The sequence below is a fragment of the Apus apus genome, chromosome 1 (genome assembly GCF_020740795.1).
Source record: "Apus apus isolate bApuApu2 chromosome 1, bApuApu2.pri.cur, whole genome shotgun sequence".
Taxonomy (NCBI): domain Eukaryota; kingdom Metazoa; phylum Chordata; class Aves; order Apodiformes; family Apodidae; genus Apus; species Apus apus.
In genome coordinates, this window is record NC_067282.1 from 27,852,176 (window position 1) to 27,869,558 (window position 17,383).

At 41.3% G+C, this 17,383-nt stretch overlaps 1 protein-coding gene across 5 annotated transcripts in view; it reads right to left on the bottom strand.

Moving 5' to 3' along the window:
- FAM124A (family with sequence similarity 124 member A) overlaps window positions 1-17,383 on the bottom strand; it is a 73,617-nt gene that overhangs the window by 50,116 nt on the left and 6,118 nt on the right. For all 5 annotated transcript variants that reach the window (XM_051622678.1, XM_051622686.1, XM_051622657.1 and 2 more), the window contains exon 2: window positions 12,182-12,213. In XM_051622678.1, coding sequence (XP_051478638.1) covers window positions 12,182-12,213 — 32 coding nt within the window. The remainder of the gene's footprint in view (window positions 1-12,181; window positions 12,214-17,383) is intronic.

A 17,383-nucleotide genomic window follows, 5' to 3' on the forward strand; every position in this document is an offset into this window, starting at 1 on the left:
GGTATGAAGGTATGTTTCCCTTCAAAACCCAGCTAAAATGAAAGGGACAGGAGTTCCATACTGTGTTTCTAGCTGTGTAATCCCATGTCCCTTTGACTACAGCCTTCTCCTTGCTGTCTGTGTGTTCTATCTAGGCTTTATGGAGTCTGTAGGCGTGTCGGGTTTCCCAAGGAAGTTGTGGATGCCCCATCCCTGCAGGTGTTCAAAAGCAGTTTCAATGGGGCTTTGAGCAACATGGTCTAGTGGAAAGGGGTTGGAAAGTGATACTCTTTAAGGTCCCTTCCAACCCAACCATTCCACAACTCCATGTCAAAGCAGAGGCTGTGCTTTACTGTATATTAAGGACTCAGCAGAAAATGACCCCCAGCTCTGAGAAGAAGGCAGATGGGATCTTCACACAGACAAACTGTAAGAATTCACAGTGAATGCTTTCACACCACAGTTACAAGCAAGCAAACTGCTCAGCAATTCCTCCCAAACACCCACAAGATAAGGTTTTTTTCCCCAGTGCTGTGGTCTTCTCCATGAGCTCTTTACTATTCTTGCTGCGTGGTCTTCTTGCAACTTGGTGTTCTCCTCTCCCAAGATATGCTGCTGACACCATATGTTACATTGGCAACGGCAGTGTTAGAAATAATCAGAATTTTGATTAATTAAATAAATAAATCTTTATATTCTACTTATCCTCTGGAGAACACATTGAAGTTTTACTTCAATGCACTCCTCAACCACAGATTTAGCTACTAACTTGTTGAAAAGCAAGAACCTCAAAATGCTTGTGCACTCTTACACCTTCAGGGATAATCTACTGGATGCCAGCTGCTGGGTTTTTCCCTGCTTCCCTCCCACACAGTTCACAGCAATTGAAGAGCTGTCCTGGTGTCTCAGTCTGCACGTGTCCATGCCATAAAACAGATTCACATGATTTGGCATCTTCAAACTGTCTTCACTGTCTCATGTGTCTTCACTCAGAAGTCACAACCTACCTCTATTTCCCCATCTAGGGGCTCAAATGACTTCATCCCACTGAGATTAATTCTCACAGGACACCCACAACCCATAAGAGAAACAGTAAGGAAACTGGGTTCTTTTGGCACTTTGAAAAGTATTCTTGATCTGTGGAAAACAGATGGCAACAGTCATTCTGTGTCTTTCAGACACACAGAAGAAACTATCATCAGAAACCCCTGAGTGGGAAAGTCAATCACAATGCTGAGCTGCTGCTCACAGGGTTTGCCCCAGGGAGTTTGGTGATGCTGCTGGCATGAATGAGCCTGGACCATTAGGGTAAGATGTGGGACTTTATGTAGCAGCATATATTGCTGCTGAATTCACTCCAGTGGATAAACACAGGGAAGGTGCATCATTTATTAATACTCAACTATCACATTAACTTGTTTTATTGTTATTTTATATTGTATGTAGAATTAAAGAAAAAAAGTCACCTCACTTCTTTAGGTGGATAGGGAACGTAAGAGGGTCTGAAACTGAAACACAGAGGCAACATATGCCAAATGCCTGCAGATGTTCACTTTGGAAGAGTTAAGCTTTGCAAAGAAAAATGCATGTCCTTCTCAGTCATAACATTTTCCTAAAGAAAGATATGGATCATTGTACTTGACAAGAACCCAGCCACCAATCTTTGGTATTAATATCAAATTCCATACAGACTGACAATGTGCAGTAATTCAGTAAAACTCCCTTCCATAATCACCAGTAAATAAAAAGCTGTACAATGCATGTCAGCATTCAGACTGCCTCTAAGTAGTGATCAGAGTCCTTTGATTGCAAGCACTGTATTTACTTAAAATCCAACACCTCTGTAAACCCAAGATTCTCAAAAAAACCCAACAAATATTTTTTTAATAAAAGGGCAGAAAGAACATTGTCTTAAAAAACCCAAGAAACTGTGCACTTGAGCAGCTGACAAATTTGGTCCAACAATGAGCTCCATACCTCACACAATGTACTCTAGTTAACTGAGAGTGTGATTTTATGATGAACTTAGGACAATTTAAGACTGCACCACTGGCACTCTTCTCCATACTATTCCTAGCTAAGTGTTCCCAGTGCTTCCCATGTGTCGGGTCTAGGCACAAGTTGAAACAGCTTGCTGAAAAGAAGCCCTCAGACAAGAAGTAATCAGGACTGTGATGAGGCTAAAAACGTGAATTTTCAGGCGGGGCTCTTCTTTTAATGAGTTTTCATTTTTGCGCAGACCTTCCTGTTATCACCAAGAGGTAGCAGGGAAACCCAGTCAGAAAGAAGGCAGGAGACACCAAAGCATCTAAACTCAAGTCACATCTAAAGAAACTATGGGATCAAACCCTGACGTGTGGCCAAGCATTGCCATGTTTGTGTCTCTGTGGACAAACAATATTGGCATCACAGCCAAGGAGCCATTTGGACTTGGCAGTAGTGGAAAACTACTTTGACTCTCCTGTTTGCTTCAGCTGACAGCAGTGTGCTGTTCAAAAGAGCTAGCCCATTCCAGCTGATGCAAAAGGGAAGCAGAAATAGAAAGCATGCTTTACCTTCAGTGCTTCATCCTGATCCCATGTGGTGGCAGCCAGGAGTCACCTGGCAAAAATTTCATTAACCTTTTAGGCAGTGGATATCTGCTGCTCTAGAATGAGACATGCCCCAATTTCCAGATGTCCCAATTCCCCACTGAGCTGGCATAAATACATTTTATTTATTGATTTTAAAAAGTTCAAATTAAAGAAAGTACAGCTTGATAATGTATTGCAGCCACAAAAGGAGGAAAGTAACTGCTGGCATTTAGTAGAAACTGCCCTAATAGCTTCAGCTTTCACAAATCTTTTGTCATTTGACTCAGTGACTCAGATGGGTTTTTCCGTCCCATCATAACTAATGCCTCTGAGTCAAGAGTTGCCATGGGATGAATTCATTTTTTCAGCTTCTGTCTTTGGGCTTTAATCACTCCGATGGACATCTCAGCAATTCCCAGTTCATTCTTATCACTGTACCAACTGAACTTGGAATGTCGAGATCTTTATTACAACCCATTGCTCAGGGTAAAAGACCCCCTAAATGGCTGCTTAGCTCCTTGTGGTTTTCTGGGACAGCAGCAATAACATTTCCACAGAGCAAAATTCAACCCATATAATTTTATAATTTCACTTTCTCTGAAATCTTCCACGTGGATTTTTACTAGAACTGTGTGGCCCTAGTTAGCTGTCTATCAAAGGTTTCCTATGCTTCTGAATCATGCTTGGTGATGAGAAAGAGGAAATATTTGCTTGTCTGGTTTTGATTATGACTACGTGTGCTTTAAAAAGGAGCTAGAAAAACTTTCAAATTGTAATTAACACACAAATAATTACTTTTTAAATAAATAGTCCAGTTTTTATCTGCTGGATGTGGTCAGAAAACTATATACAATGATCATATAAGGAGCAATAAAAATGGAGTTTAACAGCTCTTGTCCAGTAACTGTTTAGTGTACACTTACACGTTTTCAACACAGAAATCTCAAGCTAGCACTAAGCCAATATAAGCTTGGGGGACACAGTCTGGTGCATCCTAAATTATTCCAAGGACTGAAACTCTGATTCTAACACAGAACAGAGATCACAGCATCATAAAATAGTTTGGGTCAGAAAGAACCTTTAAAAGTCATCTAGTCCAAGCCCCCTGCCGTGAGCAGGGACATCTTCCACTAGATCAGGTTGCTCAGAGACCTGTCCAACCTGACCTTGAATGTTTCCAGGGATGGGGCATCTCCCACCAATCTGGGCAACCTGTGCCAATGTTTCATCACCCTCATTGTAAAAAAATTATTCTTTATATCTAGTCTAAATCTACACCCTTTCAGTTTAAAATTATCACCCCTTGTTCTATCACAACAGACCCTGCTAAAAAGTTTGTCCCTATCTTTCCTATGAGCCCCATTTAAGAGATGTGTGGGTTACTCCAAGCTAAATACATTTAAGCAGGAATTTCAGTCTTTACCAGGGAAGGGTACCATCCTTTGACTACATATTTAACATGCAAAAAATCAAATCTAGATTTTATTCCAAGCACAGCCAGACATTTGTTTGTGCATGTCCTTACACGTGACTGTGCCTCGGTTGTTTCTCATCTTCTTTTTCTGGCCCCTGGCCATCATGTAAAGACTTGTGTCCTCTCTAATCCTTATGTTTCTAAATAACCAAATGCAATATGACCAGTCTCAACATGCTATTTCCCTACAGCATCCTAACCACAACTTCTTGAAAGGTTAAAGTGCAAATAACCATGTATCTCAGTATCAACATCTCCAACATGGTTTCCAGACAATGATGTCTGGCAGCAGTGATAACAGTGATAACTCTGTGCCATTGCTGACACAGGCAGGGGCTCATTTGCAGCTCCTGAAAATCAGGATGCATCATCTGCTGAAACTTTTGGATGAGAATGAGATGCTGGTGGGACTGGGATGCGTGGTGGTGTTGTGTGATCAAATACCACAGCAAAATAGGAAGATGATAATTAAAAATTATGCAACTGAGAGAGAAAATTAGGGATTGGAGAGCAATAGGGCCTGCTGATGTTGCTCTGGGCTGATGATTATGTTCAGATATGTGCAAGAGCCTCTCACCTCCCCCCACCCCAGCAACTCCCACCACACTCCCCTGAGCTGGAACAGTCCCAAGAAATCCTGGAGCTGCTGCTGGAGAAAGCGAGGAATGATGAGGGTCAGGAGGGCTCAAGTCTGGGGGTTGGTGGTGATGGATGGACAGAGTCCTCTCCGGACGCTGGCCATGGACAGAAGAGAAGGGAAGAAGAAGCAGGAAGGAAGTTGTCTTCGGTGATCTCTGACCTTCCTCTGAGCTTACGTAGACATATGGAATGGAATATCTCTGGCCAGTTTTGCTGTCTGTCTAACTCAGCCTCCTACGGGGGGTCACAGATCTCCCTGTAGTGTCTGAGCCGGCAGAGTGAAGGTGCAACCTTGAAGACCCAGCAGTTAGAAAAGCATTCCAATGTCTTATCAGCCTAGCTAGAACAGAATGTTGCTAGTTAAAAGAAAGCTCACTGAAGAAAAAAAAAATCAGTAAAAAGGGAAATTGGCTTCATCCTGGCTCAAGCCAAGACACTGTGAGAGTGATCACTCACTGGAAAAGGTTGTCCAAATAAGGTGTGGGGATATTCAAAACACAATGGGACATGGTCCTGAGCAACCCACTCTCACTGCCCCTGATTTTAGTAGAGGCCTTGGACTAGATGTTCTCCACAGGAGCCTTCCAACCTCAACTTTCTGTGGTGCAGAACTATACATTTCCACCCTGTACACAAGCATTTGCTCCATTACGGTGGAATTTGATGACAAGCAGCTACATAAACATGTTTTTCACAGCCAAAGACTGTGAGGTGGCATGTAGCAATGACATTTTCCTTCTTCACACAGCCATAGTGGGAAACAGGATTGCTCTTTCCCTCTAGTAGCAGAACACAGGAGAGGCAAGATTTGCAGAAGATGCTTCCTGTATTTTCCACAGTAGCTGACACTTCAGATTTCACCATTATATAAAACACCTGAATCTGCAACACTGACAGACGCTGCAGGCTTACAGCTCTACATGATCCGAGTCCAATTTCCTCTTACATTTTTGTCCTACTTTAATTAGTCTTCATTTTATAACAACACCTTCTGGAAATGCAACATGATGCTGGCAAGCCCGCTGTGAATTGCTTTTACAATCGTATTTAATACAGCTCCTTACCAGCAATTGTGAAAGCATCTCTGTTCTCTGTGGAAATAAGAAGCAACATACTAGAGTGTATATTCATATTGCAATAAAACAATATAATTATATCCTTACACTTAATAAATTAAATTGCTTGAAGAGACAATATTTAGAAGACCCAGCAGTGCCTGGGTCAGAACTGGCTTGAACTAACTTAACTTAGACAAATATATTATGAAATTATAGCTTTGTGACAGATTTTTAAAAGCTCAAATCAAACCCAGCTCTCTTTTTGCTCCTGATTAATTTTCATCACATTTAACAGTTAATTGAAAATAGCCAGATTTTGCAATGCACAGAAGTAACAGAAGGATATTTCTCCATATGCTATTATTACAAGGCACCTATACATCTGCATAATACTAAAGATCCGTATGCTCCTGTAGCTCCTGTCATCACAGTAACCAGGAAAGCTACAGCTATCATTTTCACCAAAAGCTCCATTATTGCCCATTTTGACAAATGCAATCCCTCAGTCTCTGGAGTGTTTGGTAATAAAAGGTCTTAAGAATTAGAAATGGAAGAATTTCTGGAGGCAGTGGGTTTGCTCTCTGCTACAAAAGACCTAGTGCTTAGTCTGGATTTGACTCCCTGTTTTATTCAGGGATACATTTTCTTCACATTTTCTTCCAACAACTCTCACAATCTATGAACTCAAACAGAGAGGGAAGAGGAAGATTCCTGCCAGGTAACATGAAGAAGCAGATGCTGTAGTGGGGGAGGAAAAAAAAAAGGGGCAGGGAGAGAAAAAGAGGCAAAACAGAAAGAGCAACTGAGAGAGGCAGCATATTGTTACACGCACACTGTATGGAACTGGTGTGAAAACTGTCACGTAACTGTGCGTTGGCATGGCTGGGACCTAACACTGACCCTTCACAACCTACCTGTAGGGCTACACCTGCACCTGAGTAGCTTTTTTTGGGTCCTCCGAATCACAGTGCATACAAATATATACATAAATATCTACTTCTAATGTTGGCACTGAGTGTAGCAACCCCCTAATCTCCCAGCTGGCTTCAAAGTAAATACAGTTACTTGAAATGAGAGCAGATAAACACAACACTGAATCAGCAAAGACAGGTGAGACAGCTTCAGGTTAACAATGGTTCATCTCAAACACAGGACCATGCTTTCATTTGGGCAACCACTTTTTTCTTATTTGAATTCAGCCACTTGACCTCATGCCATTAATTTACCCTAACTGTCTTTAAGAATTGTTAGCTGTCTGAAAAATAAGAAATAAGTCTGAAAGAGAAGAGACTTCAACTAGGGTATGATGTCTTGGACTAGATCAGGGCACATACACAAAGACAAAGTTTCAAGGGACTTTTCAGAAACAGCAGGTACTCCAGTGCTGGTGATTTCCCCACAAAGAGCCAACACAGAATCATTAAGAATCATAGACTCATTAAGGTTGGAAAATACATCTAAGGTCACCAAGTCCAACTGTCAACCCAACAACACCATACCCACTAAACCATGTCCTGAAGTGCCATGTCTACACATTTTTTGAACATCTACAGGGATGGTGACTCTACCACTTCCCTGGGCAGCCTCTTCCAATGCTTGACCACTCTTTCAGTAAATAAATTTTTCCTAATATCCAATCTGAACTTCCTCTGGTGCAACTTAAGGCCATTTCCTCTCATCTTGTCACTGTTACTTGGGTGAAGTAGAACAACCACCACACCACTACAACCTCCTTTCAGGTAGCTGTAGAGAGCAATGAGGTCTCCCCTCAGCCTCCTCTTCTTCAAACCAAACAGCCACAGTTCCCTCATCTGCTCCTCATAAGGCTTGTTCTCCAGACACTTCACCATCTTCTTCGGCCTTCTCTGGACACACTCCAGCACCTCAATGTCTTTCTTGTAGTGAGGGGCCTGAAGCTGAACACAATACTCAAGGAGTGGCCTCACCAGTGCAGAGTACAGGGAAAATTAAAACAAAACACCACACAAGAAATAACGTCTACTGCCCAAAGTGCCTATTCAGGCAGCCCATTTCAACACACAGCTGGTGCATGGAGATAAGATACAACCTCAGTATCTCACCCTGCCTCCAGAATCAAGAATACGAGAAACCCTGCCCTTAGTAGCCTTCCATAAAGAGAGGATTCTTGCCACTTGTAGAGAAAATAGAGTCCAAAAGCAGCCCAGGGGAGCTGATGCAGATGATGCTGACAAAACACTAATCAAATCCCAAAACAATGATCTCAATTCATACTAACACAGGAACAGAACACCAAACAGAAAATAACTTAAAGGTAAATTTTATTAAAAAAGAAACATGCTTGGTAACCCACATGTTTGTAAATCTGCCAAAAGAAACTGCCTTTCCCTCAATTGTTAGAACCAGACAGCGGGTGAAATTCCATGGGTTTGGAAGTACGCACAACACGGAAATAGAATGCTAATAACCCAGCTCTCAGGTTTAACATGGAAGAATACAAACAATCTAAAAACACCGCAGAAGGTCTCAGTCATTTCCCAGATGCTAAATGAAAAAGGCAGGGGAGCAGGGGAAGGTGAATTACCAGCTTTCCAACCGCAAAGCAAGGGAGCGACAAGCCCTTTACCTCATTGCGAAGCACAACATGAGCCATCACCAAGCTACAGGGTTTTACTATCTCAAATGCTCTAAAATCTGCCACAAAGTTGCATCTTACCCCAAAGGGCTAGTTTTATGTTTCATTTACTGACGTATTGGAAGGATACAAATGTGTATCGAGGCAGCTGAAAAATGTCAGAGGAGGGAGGAGGAGGGGAAGATCACTCCCTTCTACAGCTATAAGACAACCTGGTTAAATCGGCTCCAGAGCTGGCTTGGTATGGAATATTTCAAACATTACAAAACACAGTAGTCTTGCTTCAAAATGCCCATTTCTGGTTTGAGTCCTTCTGAAGAGCATTATCATAGAAGCAGACTATGTAGGGGAGGAAATTAGCACCCCCCATCAAAACTCCTCCTCCCTTGTCGAATATCATCCCTGAAACACATAGCTCAAAGCAATCTGAAGATAACTAAAATGTCAAGGTGCAGATGCTGTTGCTTATTGTGCTGACCAACAGGTTTTTTTGTGTGTGTGTTTTTTTTTGGTTTGTTTTTGTTGTTGGTTTTTGTTGTTGTTGTTTTGTTTTGTTTTTGTAATTTCAGCAGTCTGTACCTATATGCCACCTATGGTCTTCATATTTTGGTATTAAGTACTTTGGGTAAAGGTCTCCTCTGTGTGTGTAAAGTGCTTAGCCTGATTCCCTTTTGTATATGGTTAGAGATCCTTAATGGTAATAGAAAACTGTAATGGAAAAGGTAATTGAAAATACACACAAAAAGAAGCTTAATACATTTTCTAGATTAGTGAAGAGTACACCAATGGGCAAAATATCCTAAAGAGACAAAGCACACCTCCTGCTAAAGAACGAAAAGTGGCTGTACTCACTAGAATTCAGGTGGTGGTGCTGAATTAATTTAGCACTTCTCTTCCTTGAAATCCGCTGCTGAACCTTTCAAAGCTGTAATACCTCAAACCCCAGCATCCAGCAGACAGGTTTGTGTGACCTATTTACTCTGCTCAATAACAACAGCTGAAGTGGCACACGGTCACCCTGACAACAGCCAGAGCCTGCATGGCAGAGAACTGATACATTTTCTTGCAGAAATAAACACAATCTGCAAATTTTGGTACTTGTTCTTAAAGTACTTGCACACAAAACCACAAATGTGAGATAAATGCTGCCAGTAAAAAGCATTTTTGGGTTACCCAAAGCTGGGACACAAGGACAAAGAAGAAAAGAATTGAGATGCTGCAGAAGAGCCAAGGTCCAACCAACCCACCAGGCAGGGCTTTGAACTTCCAAAGCAGTACATCACCCACCATAACTGCTGCTGCCATATGCTTAGGGGAAAAAAGTACAAGCAATAGCACATGTACAGAATGATCCTTCCATTGCCATACAGCAGCTGATGAGATTTCACTCCTGACTTTTGGAGTCTAGGGTTCCTGTGCAGTTTTGCATTGCTAAGTCCTAAGTCCTGCAGTTTGTTCAGCTGCTGTCACCACAGCAAGTGATGCAGGCAGCTGGAGTTAATTCACCTGCTAAATCTTTCTTAGCCTTTTCTTCACATGTCTGTGGAAAATCATTGTCCAGTGGATTTAATCCAGAAATTTAGAAGATTATTCATTTATTAAACACTGAAATAGGAGCCCCATTGGTACCATTGAATAAAATTCCTACAAAACAAAATTAGGTTGTGATCTTCTGGTTTAGACAAACTCTCCTTCATGAGAACAGGAGCTTCAGATGAAGCAGCTGTAGGTAATGGAGATTCTTTGCATTTAAATTTACAACGGCTTATTTTTGTTATGTTAGGGCCTAACAGCATCATTGACTAGACTGCTTTCTGTGCTAGGAGTGATACCACTCGCTGAATCTTTTCCCCAAAGAAATGAAAATGGCTAAATCACATTTTTCCCTATTATCTCTTCTCTGACAATCTTTTCTAAAAATGCATTATGCAACTCCCAACTACCAGACTCTGAGATTAAAGCATTTCTTTCTATTTTACTGAAATGATTTTATGTAGCTCTTTCTGTTACTCTTGCACAGTCTGACCAAACTGACCCCACAAACCCCACAAAATGCAAAGTTAAACACTGCTGCTTGTGAAGCTGTATCAATATAATTTGCCTTGGAAGAAGAAAAGAGAAAGAAGACAACCATCCTGTTGCATGAACTTTTGTGTCTTTGCTGGGATGATAATACCTCCTTGTACTGACAAATTACTGGTGTTGAAACACAGCTGTAATCTCCACATACTCTGGACAGCTGTGGCCAGTAAAACACTGAGGTGACCACGGTTAACATGACACACGTGTAGCTGCCACGCAACCAAGAATTACCCTTAAAAAGAGCTCATTTAATTAAAACAAAGACTTACAAATGCAACGTGCTACCTTTACTTGTAAAATGTGCAGCAGTCATGCAAAGTTGGTAAGGCATCAAAAGCAAATTTTTAGATGAGAAATACTCTACTTACACCTTTTCTTCTGTACTTATCTGCCAAATAAGCACTTACATTGCACAAATAATTATGAGTCACCACTCAAAATGTGGAGGAAGCTAGCAGTGTATTCCCTAATCTATCACCCAAAATAGTGAGCTGGGGGAGGGAGGTGTGGGGTGTCACACACCTCATGTAACCAGTCAAATCCAATATGATTTTAGCATTTAAATAATTTTTTTTAAAAAAATAAGCTGATTGCCTGAATTTTGCTTCTCCATAATTTCAAAAATTATGTCTGACAGTGGGAATCCAAAATTCTATTTAAACAACAGAATTTAGGAAAAAGCTGCACTAAATTCTCACTTTCTCAGACACAAACATACAAATTGAGCAGATGGAGGAAAGACAGAGAGCTCCCTGCTAGTCACATCAGCTCAGGAGCCAGAAATTACGGATACTGTATGATCCAGCTCTTGTTGAAATCAATAAAAACCCTCCTCCATGGGAGATGGAAAATAACCCTAACCCCACACTTCAGCCAGACTGTGTGAAGACAGCTTTCTTCCCCTATGATTCCCCCCAGTGCGTAAAGATCCAGATTACAAAACACAATTCGTCATCTGTCAATTTTTTATCTGCTTGATTAGCATAAATAAAGCTCATGTCTACATGTGAATCAGGGAGAGAGGCATCGCCTTGCACTGGGACAAGAGAGAGATACAAGTAGCTGTCCATGTATAAACATTATTGCATTTCGAAGTGCTGTGGATATGGTATATCCTATAATTAAGAAAATAGCTGGAGTGGGTAATTGATAAGGGGCTGAAAAAGCACTCCTTGTTCCTTAAAAAAAAAAAACAAACCACACAAAAACCTGGCGTTTTGCATTGGTGAAAAAGAAAGAAAAAATAATCCAGACACCAGGATTCATCTTTTTTCGGTTGGATAACCTGAAATTTAACTGGCTATCATAAACATCTAGAAAGACTCTCCCACTTACTAGAGCACCTCTCATCACAGAATTTGCTCTCAAGTGCTTCCCTGATATCATCTCACAATAAGCATTCAATTATTCCTGCATCCCCCGGCTCTACTGATATCACTGCAAACTCATTTGGCTGGAGGACAAATTTGCACTGGCCACATGGTGTCTACAGATTTTGTTGTCACTTTGCCTTGCACTCTTGTGAGCTCCAATATTTATGACTTTATACATCCTCATATTTTGGTCATAAACATCCAATCAGTTTAATTTTCTACACTGTTTCTAGACACAGATCCAAGAAGAGAAATAACAGGGGCCAAAGGGTACTCCATCATAACACTGGGTTGATTATGTTAATAAATACTAGCAATCAGAAAACAAAAAAAAAAAAAAAAGAAAATATGAGAATCCACTTCAAAAAAATTCTTGAAGTTATACTCACTGCTGGTAGAGGACATACGGCTGTACTCTGACCTGCAAGACAAAGATTTTAGTTAGACCATATTAAATCTAAACAAGATAATGAAAAATGTACCAAATCTAACTCCCATTTCACATTATAACAGTTTCATGCCCATTAGCATTATTTTTATGCTAAGATAATGACTGGAGCAGGTTTTGAACATGGACTCAGAAAAACTGGCATCTCACACGAATTTTGAAAACACCTACATAGAGTGAGTAAAGTAACCAGGGTTTCATCTAGAGGCTATGCATACAACCTAACTTTAGGTATAAAAATTAAAGCTTGGAAGGCTCTCTATAAGGAAAAAATAGGCTGCTTCAGACACAGGTTAGGAGCATAAGTCTACTAGATTTTGACTGCATCTCATTTTCCTCACCTTATGTCCTCTAAATGCTGATTTGCAGATTTTAATTTTTTTTTAAGAGAACTCTATTCAAAGAGCATAATTTTTATTGTTCTTTGGCCACAAATAGAGGGGAAGACACAAAATGAGTATCAAAATGTTTAGATGACAAAGGACAAAGCTTTTTACTTTAGGAAGCCCTTTGCCTCTTCCAAGACATCTCTTAGCAAAACCATATGCCCACTGGTTCTACTTCTGTATATAGTGCATTACACGTGAGGCAGCCAGAGCAGTTAATTATCTTGAGCAACACTGCAATCCATTTTGCAGCTGCATATAACCCCAAACTCTTGAAAACCTCATTCTGGACTGAATGAAACACAGCCCACTTATTTCCTAAAGTTTCAGAAACATTAAGGTAAAACAAAAATGCCATTACTGAATGCTAAACAAAAATATTCATTATTTTTTACTTATGAGTCTCTACCTATGACTTCCAAGTGTTTGGTTTTGGAGCTCACAGTCACACAGCCTCCATTCCCCAACTTGCTGGGTCCCCAGAACAGACCCCACTCACCAGAGCTCTCTGCCACAGTCAATGTGTTGCATGTATGCCCTGCAGTGCTCTGAACATAACAGGCAAACTGTTCAGGGAGCTGTAACGTAGCTCTCGGATCCAAACCTAAATGCTTGTTTTATATAAATAATTGCAACAGGTTTGCAATATTGCTTTAAATTAAAAAAAACATACGAGCCTTGACTCCAAAGATTTTTGTCTGGAAAAAGATTATTATCTAAGTATACTCTCAGGATACCTTCATACTCTAGGCTCTCAGGCATTCTGAGGAGTAAAGGACATCAACCCCACATAACTATAGTCACTGCTTTTGATTGTAATATGGACTTATTTCTGCAGAAGAAACAATGTAATTAGTGTCATCCCCGTATTTCATGGTCTGATGCTTAGCACTCCGTATTCTGCAGATCAGATGCTAAGACTGCTGGTTTAGGTGAGAAAGACCACAAAGAACTACCTCCAACTCTTCTTGCCAATCTTGCTGGACTGACGAAAGATGCCAGAATCTGAATTTTTCACAGTACTCATGAAAAAACCCCAAATCAATACCATCAAGTACCATGAGTTTATAATAGCTTTTGAAAAAGGTCTGTGCAATGCTGGGCAGGGAGTTGCTGATGTGGTCTTGCAGCTCTCTCTCTCACTGTGCTAAATTCTCCACCCCCAGCCACTTTGATAATGGCAGGGAGCAAGGAAACCTCTTTGTCTCACAAGGCAGAGACCACGGGGTTAGGTCATTAGTCGCCCCTCTGAGTTGCACCACATATACCTGCCACATAGCACCTCTTCCAAGAATAAAGTGTTATCCCTGAACCAACCTACCCCAGGACCCTTGTGTATCTGGGAAAGGCAAAGGCAGTAACTAAGTGGGCAGAAAAGGAGACCTTCCTGCTGTTGGGCCAAGGACACACCACCCACCCAGCTCCAGGCAGGGACTAAGGGGTGGTCCCAGGGGTGGGCTGAGTGGGCCATAAAGCTGCACAGTATTTTCAGCAGCAAGTCACGTCAGTATCATTTGGCACCCTGCATACTTGGAAGGGTGTGAAAACTGTGTAACATGTCACTGTTCACAAGCCCAGAGGCAAGCAATGTATACATCCAGCTGCCTCCAAGCATCCCAAGCAAGGCTTCATTTAGTCTGCACTTCTGTTTGAAAACAGCCCCAGGCTGTCCTTCAGTGCATCTGTGTTCAGCAGTTGGTGGCTAATTCAATACGAATCTGCACTGCTTTTATTTCAGATAGAAGTGAGACAACATCTTGCCTTTTGCTTACTGCAAGCAGAAGCAGCTTTCTATTACCTCACACTGTTATTTTATTATCCCTAAGTGCTGCAGGCACGTTTATAGGACATGGAGAATTAATGAGTACTGAACAGAGGCAATGGCAGACTATGTACAGGCAGGACATGAAAAATGAGACAAGAGGAAAAATAAAAAGATGGGGAGTGAGAAGGAAGGAGACAACAGTGTGCATGGAGTCTAATTGCACAGACACATTGTAATAGGCTTTGTAATTGTATTGGGTTTTTTTTTGCAATTCTAATATGGTTCAAGCTAATATTTAATTCATGTTTGCTTCATAACAGACACACACAGGATTAAAAAAAAAAAAAAGGACAATTAAGCTCAAAGGTGTATGTCAACATCAGATGCTGAAATGAGGACTGTATCCTCCCTAAGCTCCCTCTCCAGTCAATAAAAACAGAGGTCAGAAGAGCATCTGTCCCTAGCTGTTGTGTAGAGATGAAGCTATGGAACCACATTGCTAGTGTAGGACCTTCAGCTACATGCCTAAAACCAAATGGGATGAAAATGAGTCCTTCTATGTGCTTTCAGGGCCAACCTAAAACACTTTTTGTCCCCCCCCCCAAACTTCTTTCTTTCTCAGAATTTATTTGTCTCAAATCTAGTACTTAAGAACAAAAATAACAGTGTAAATGAAATCCTGAATATTTTCAAAACATTAGCATAAACAATTCAGATCCATGGCATGGGCTGGTAAATGGCTTACAAAATACTTTTTTTTCCTCCTTATAGTCAGATATTTAGGAAACTAAATTCTGAAGTTTCTGTAAGTCTATTAAACTTTTCAGACTAATATACACAATGAACATTCTCTTTGACAAGATTACATATTAGAAAAAAAATGAGTATCAAAATAAACGTCTCCTGGGTCCTGTAGATTCTCTGAACATCAAATAGCTTTGTTTTGCCCCATTCTTTCCAACCCTGTTTTAAACACTCCAATTATTGGCTTCTATCAAGTCCCTTGGAAGAGGATTTTCCCATTAGGATAACTCAGGTACTCATGGCAACACACTGGGACCATACTGGGGCTTATAGGTTTCAGGCCAATTATACGGTCTTGCAATAAGCTATTTCCTCTGACAGATATTACATTATAGATAAAAGGAAAGAGACATTGAGCATAGAAACTAATTGGGAAGGATGGTTCTCTTTATAGGTATATAATGAGGAAAAATGTGATAAGAAAGGGTATTGAAGCACTGGGAGGTACTGAAAGGGAGGGCTCATTTCCAGTCAATAGACACATCAGGCTGCAAAGAATCTGTGCTCAATGGTTAGCCCACCAGCAAACAGGAGGTGTGAACATGTCAAGAGACATTAAAATAGGAACACAGAAGCCAGAGATAAATGTGGGACCTCGGTTCCCACTAGTGCCACTGAAAGATCAGGACTGTGTGCTATCAGAGAGTGTAAGACCATCACAAGCATAGAAGATCCTGAGCAATCTTCTGAGATCAATCTGCACTGCTCGTTGCTGATCAGTAATAGAACCAAGAAGGGTAAACAGCCCTCTCAATACCAGTAAGTAGGTTACTGGTACAACTTGCAGTTACTGAGGACAGTACATAAAACCACTCTAAACCTGTTTCTTTGGGTAAGAAGCATGACTACATTACACCTCTGAATCACACAAGCAACATAGCTCCACCAATGTCACACTGTGGTTGTGTTACTTGGGCACGCTGATCAGCCGTGGCACAGCATCATCTTAACACAGCTACAGTGGTGACATCTATGCTAGTAAGCAAAAACACTCAAGAGAACTGCCTGGGACTGAGGCCAACTGCCATGAAAAACTGGGCACTTGTGCCATTAAAACCTCTCGCCTTCCAAAACCAACTGGCAACTGGTTCACTGGGAATGGTCACTGGGCTGTGGTAAGGTGGTAAAACAAGTCCTTGTCTCACAGTAAAACACACCTGAGAATCACAAGGCAAAGAGGCAGGTGGTCCCATTCAAACTGATGCCATCAAACATTCTAAGTTTTCAACATTATGGACAGCTCTGTCCCGGTGCTCAGGGACACTCCACATGCTACTTAATAGGTTGGCATGGCTGTAATTAGGATTTCTGGGCCAGGCAGTCTCTCCACAAGGCAGTCTGCTGTGTAAAAAGGACAAAATTCTCTCAACTTAGTGTAACACAATATTTAGCACACCATACCCAAGGTCTCCATTTCCAGAACTCCTCAATCCCCCCAAAAAAAACAAAATCATGGAAAGTTTACAAGCTCTTCTGCAGTCTGCATCCTTTGCTTTCCCAAGACTGATGGAAGGACACCTGCTGGATTCACACTTTCCTTGTCTTCTCTACCTAATGTTTCAGATGTCACTGTTTCATATTAAAAGCTGTATTTAAAAGCTTCTTTGCATTCCCTCCCTCAGAAAGCATTCCATGGGGCACACGGGAGGACTAGTAGCAGTTAAAGCACACTGAGCGAGTCAGAAGATTTAACTGTGTAGCTCTGTCTGGGGTTTCTTCTCACCAAATTCCTGTGGGTCAGGTTACAATCTGTTGCACTAATATCAGTCTGCCACAAATCTGTTATCTTCATCAAACTTCTCCTTGTGTAATCAAGACAAACACAATGGAATAACTCAGAGCAAGTTGTCTCAAAACACTGGAATTCTAGTCAAGTGATGAAGTCAGATGCTGGATTCCCATCCCTCAGCTGTAACTACCACACTCAGGAGTTTATTACCAAGAGTAATGTTTGAGGTCCCATGTGAGAGACACATGGGACACAGTCATCTTCATAACTGAATAAGGATGGAGGTTTGTTTGTAATCTTCCAAAAAGCACCTGATGGGGTAGGACCACACTGTGCTTTAGTGAGGGCATCTTCCTGTGTACTTTAAGCCATGGAGCACTCCCCAGAAGGATGCATCAGCCTCAGGTGGCACAGACCTGTCCATCCAAAGCCAGAGGGTAAGTCACCCTCCTGGGCTCC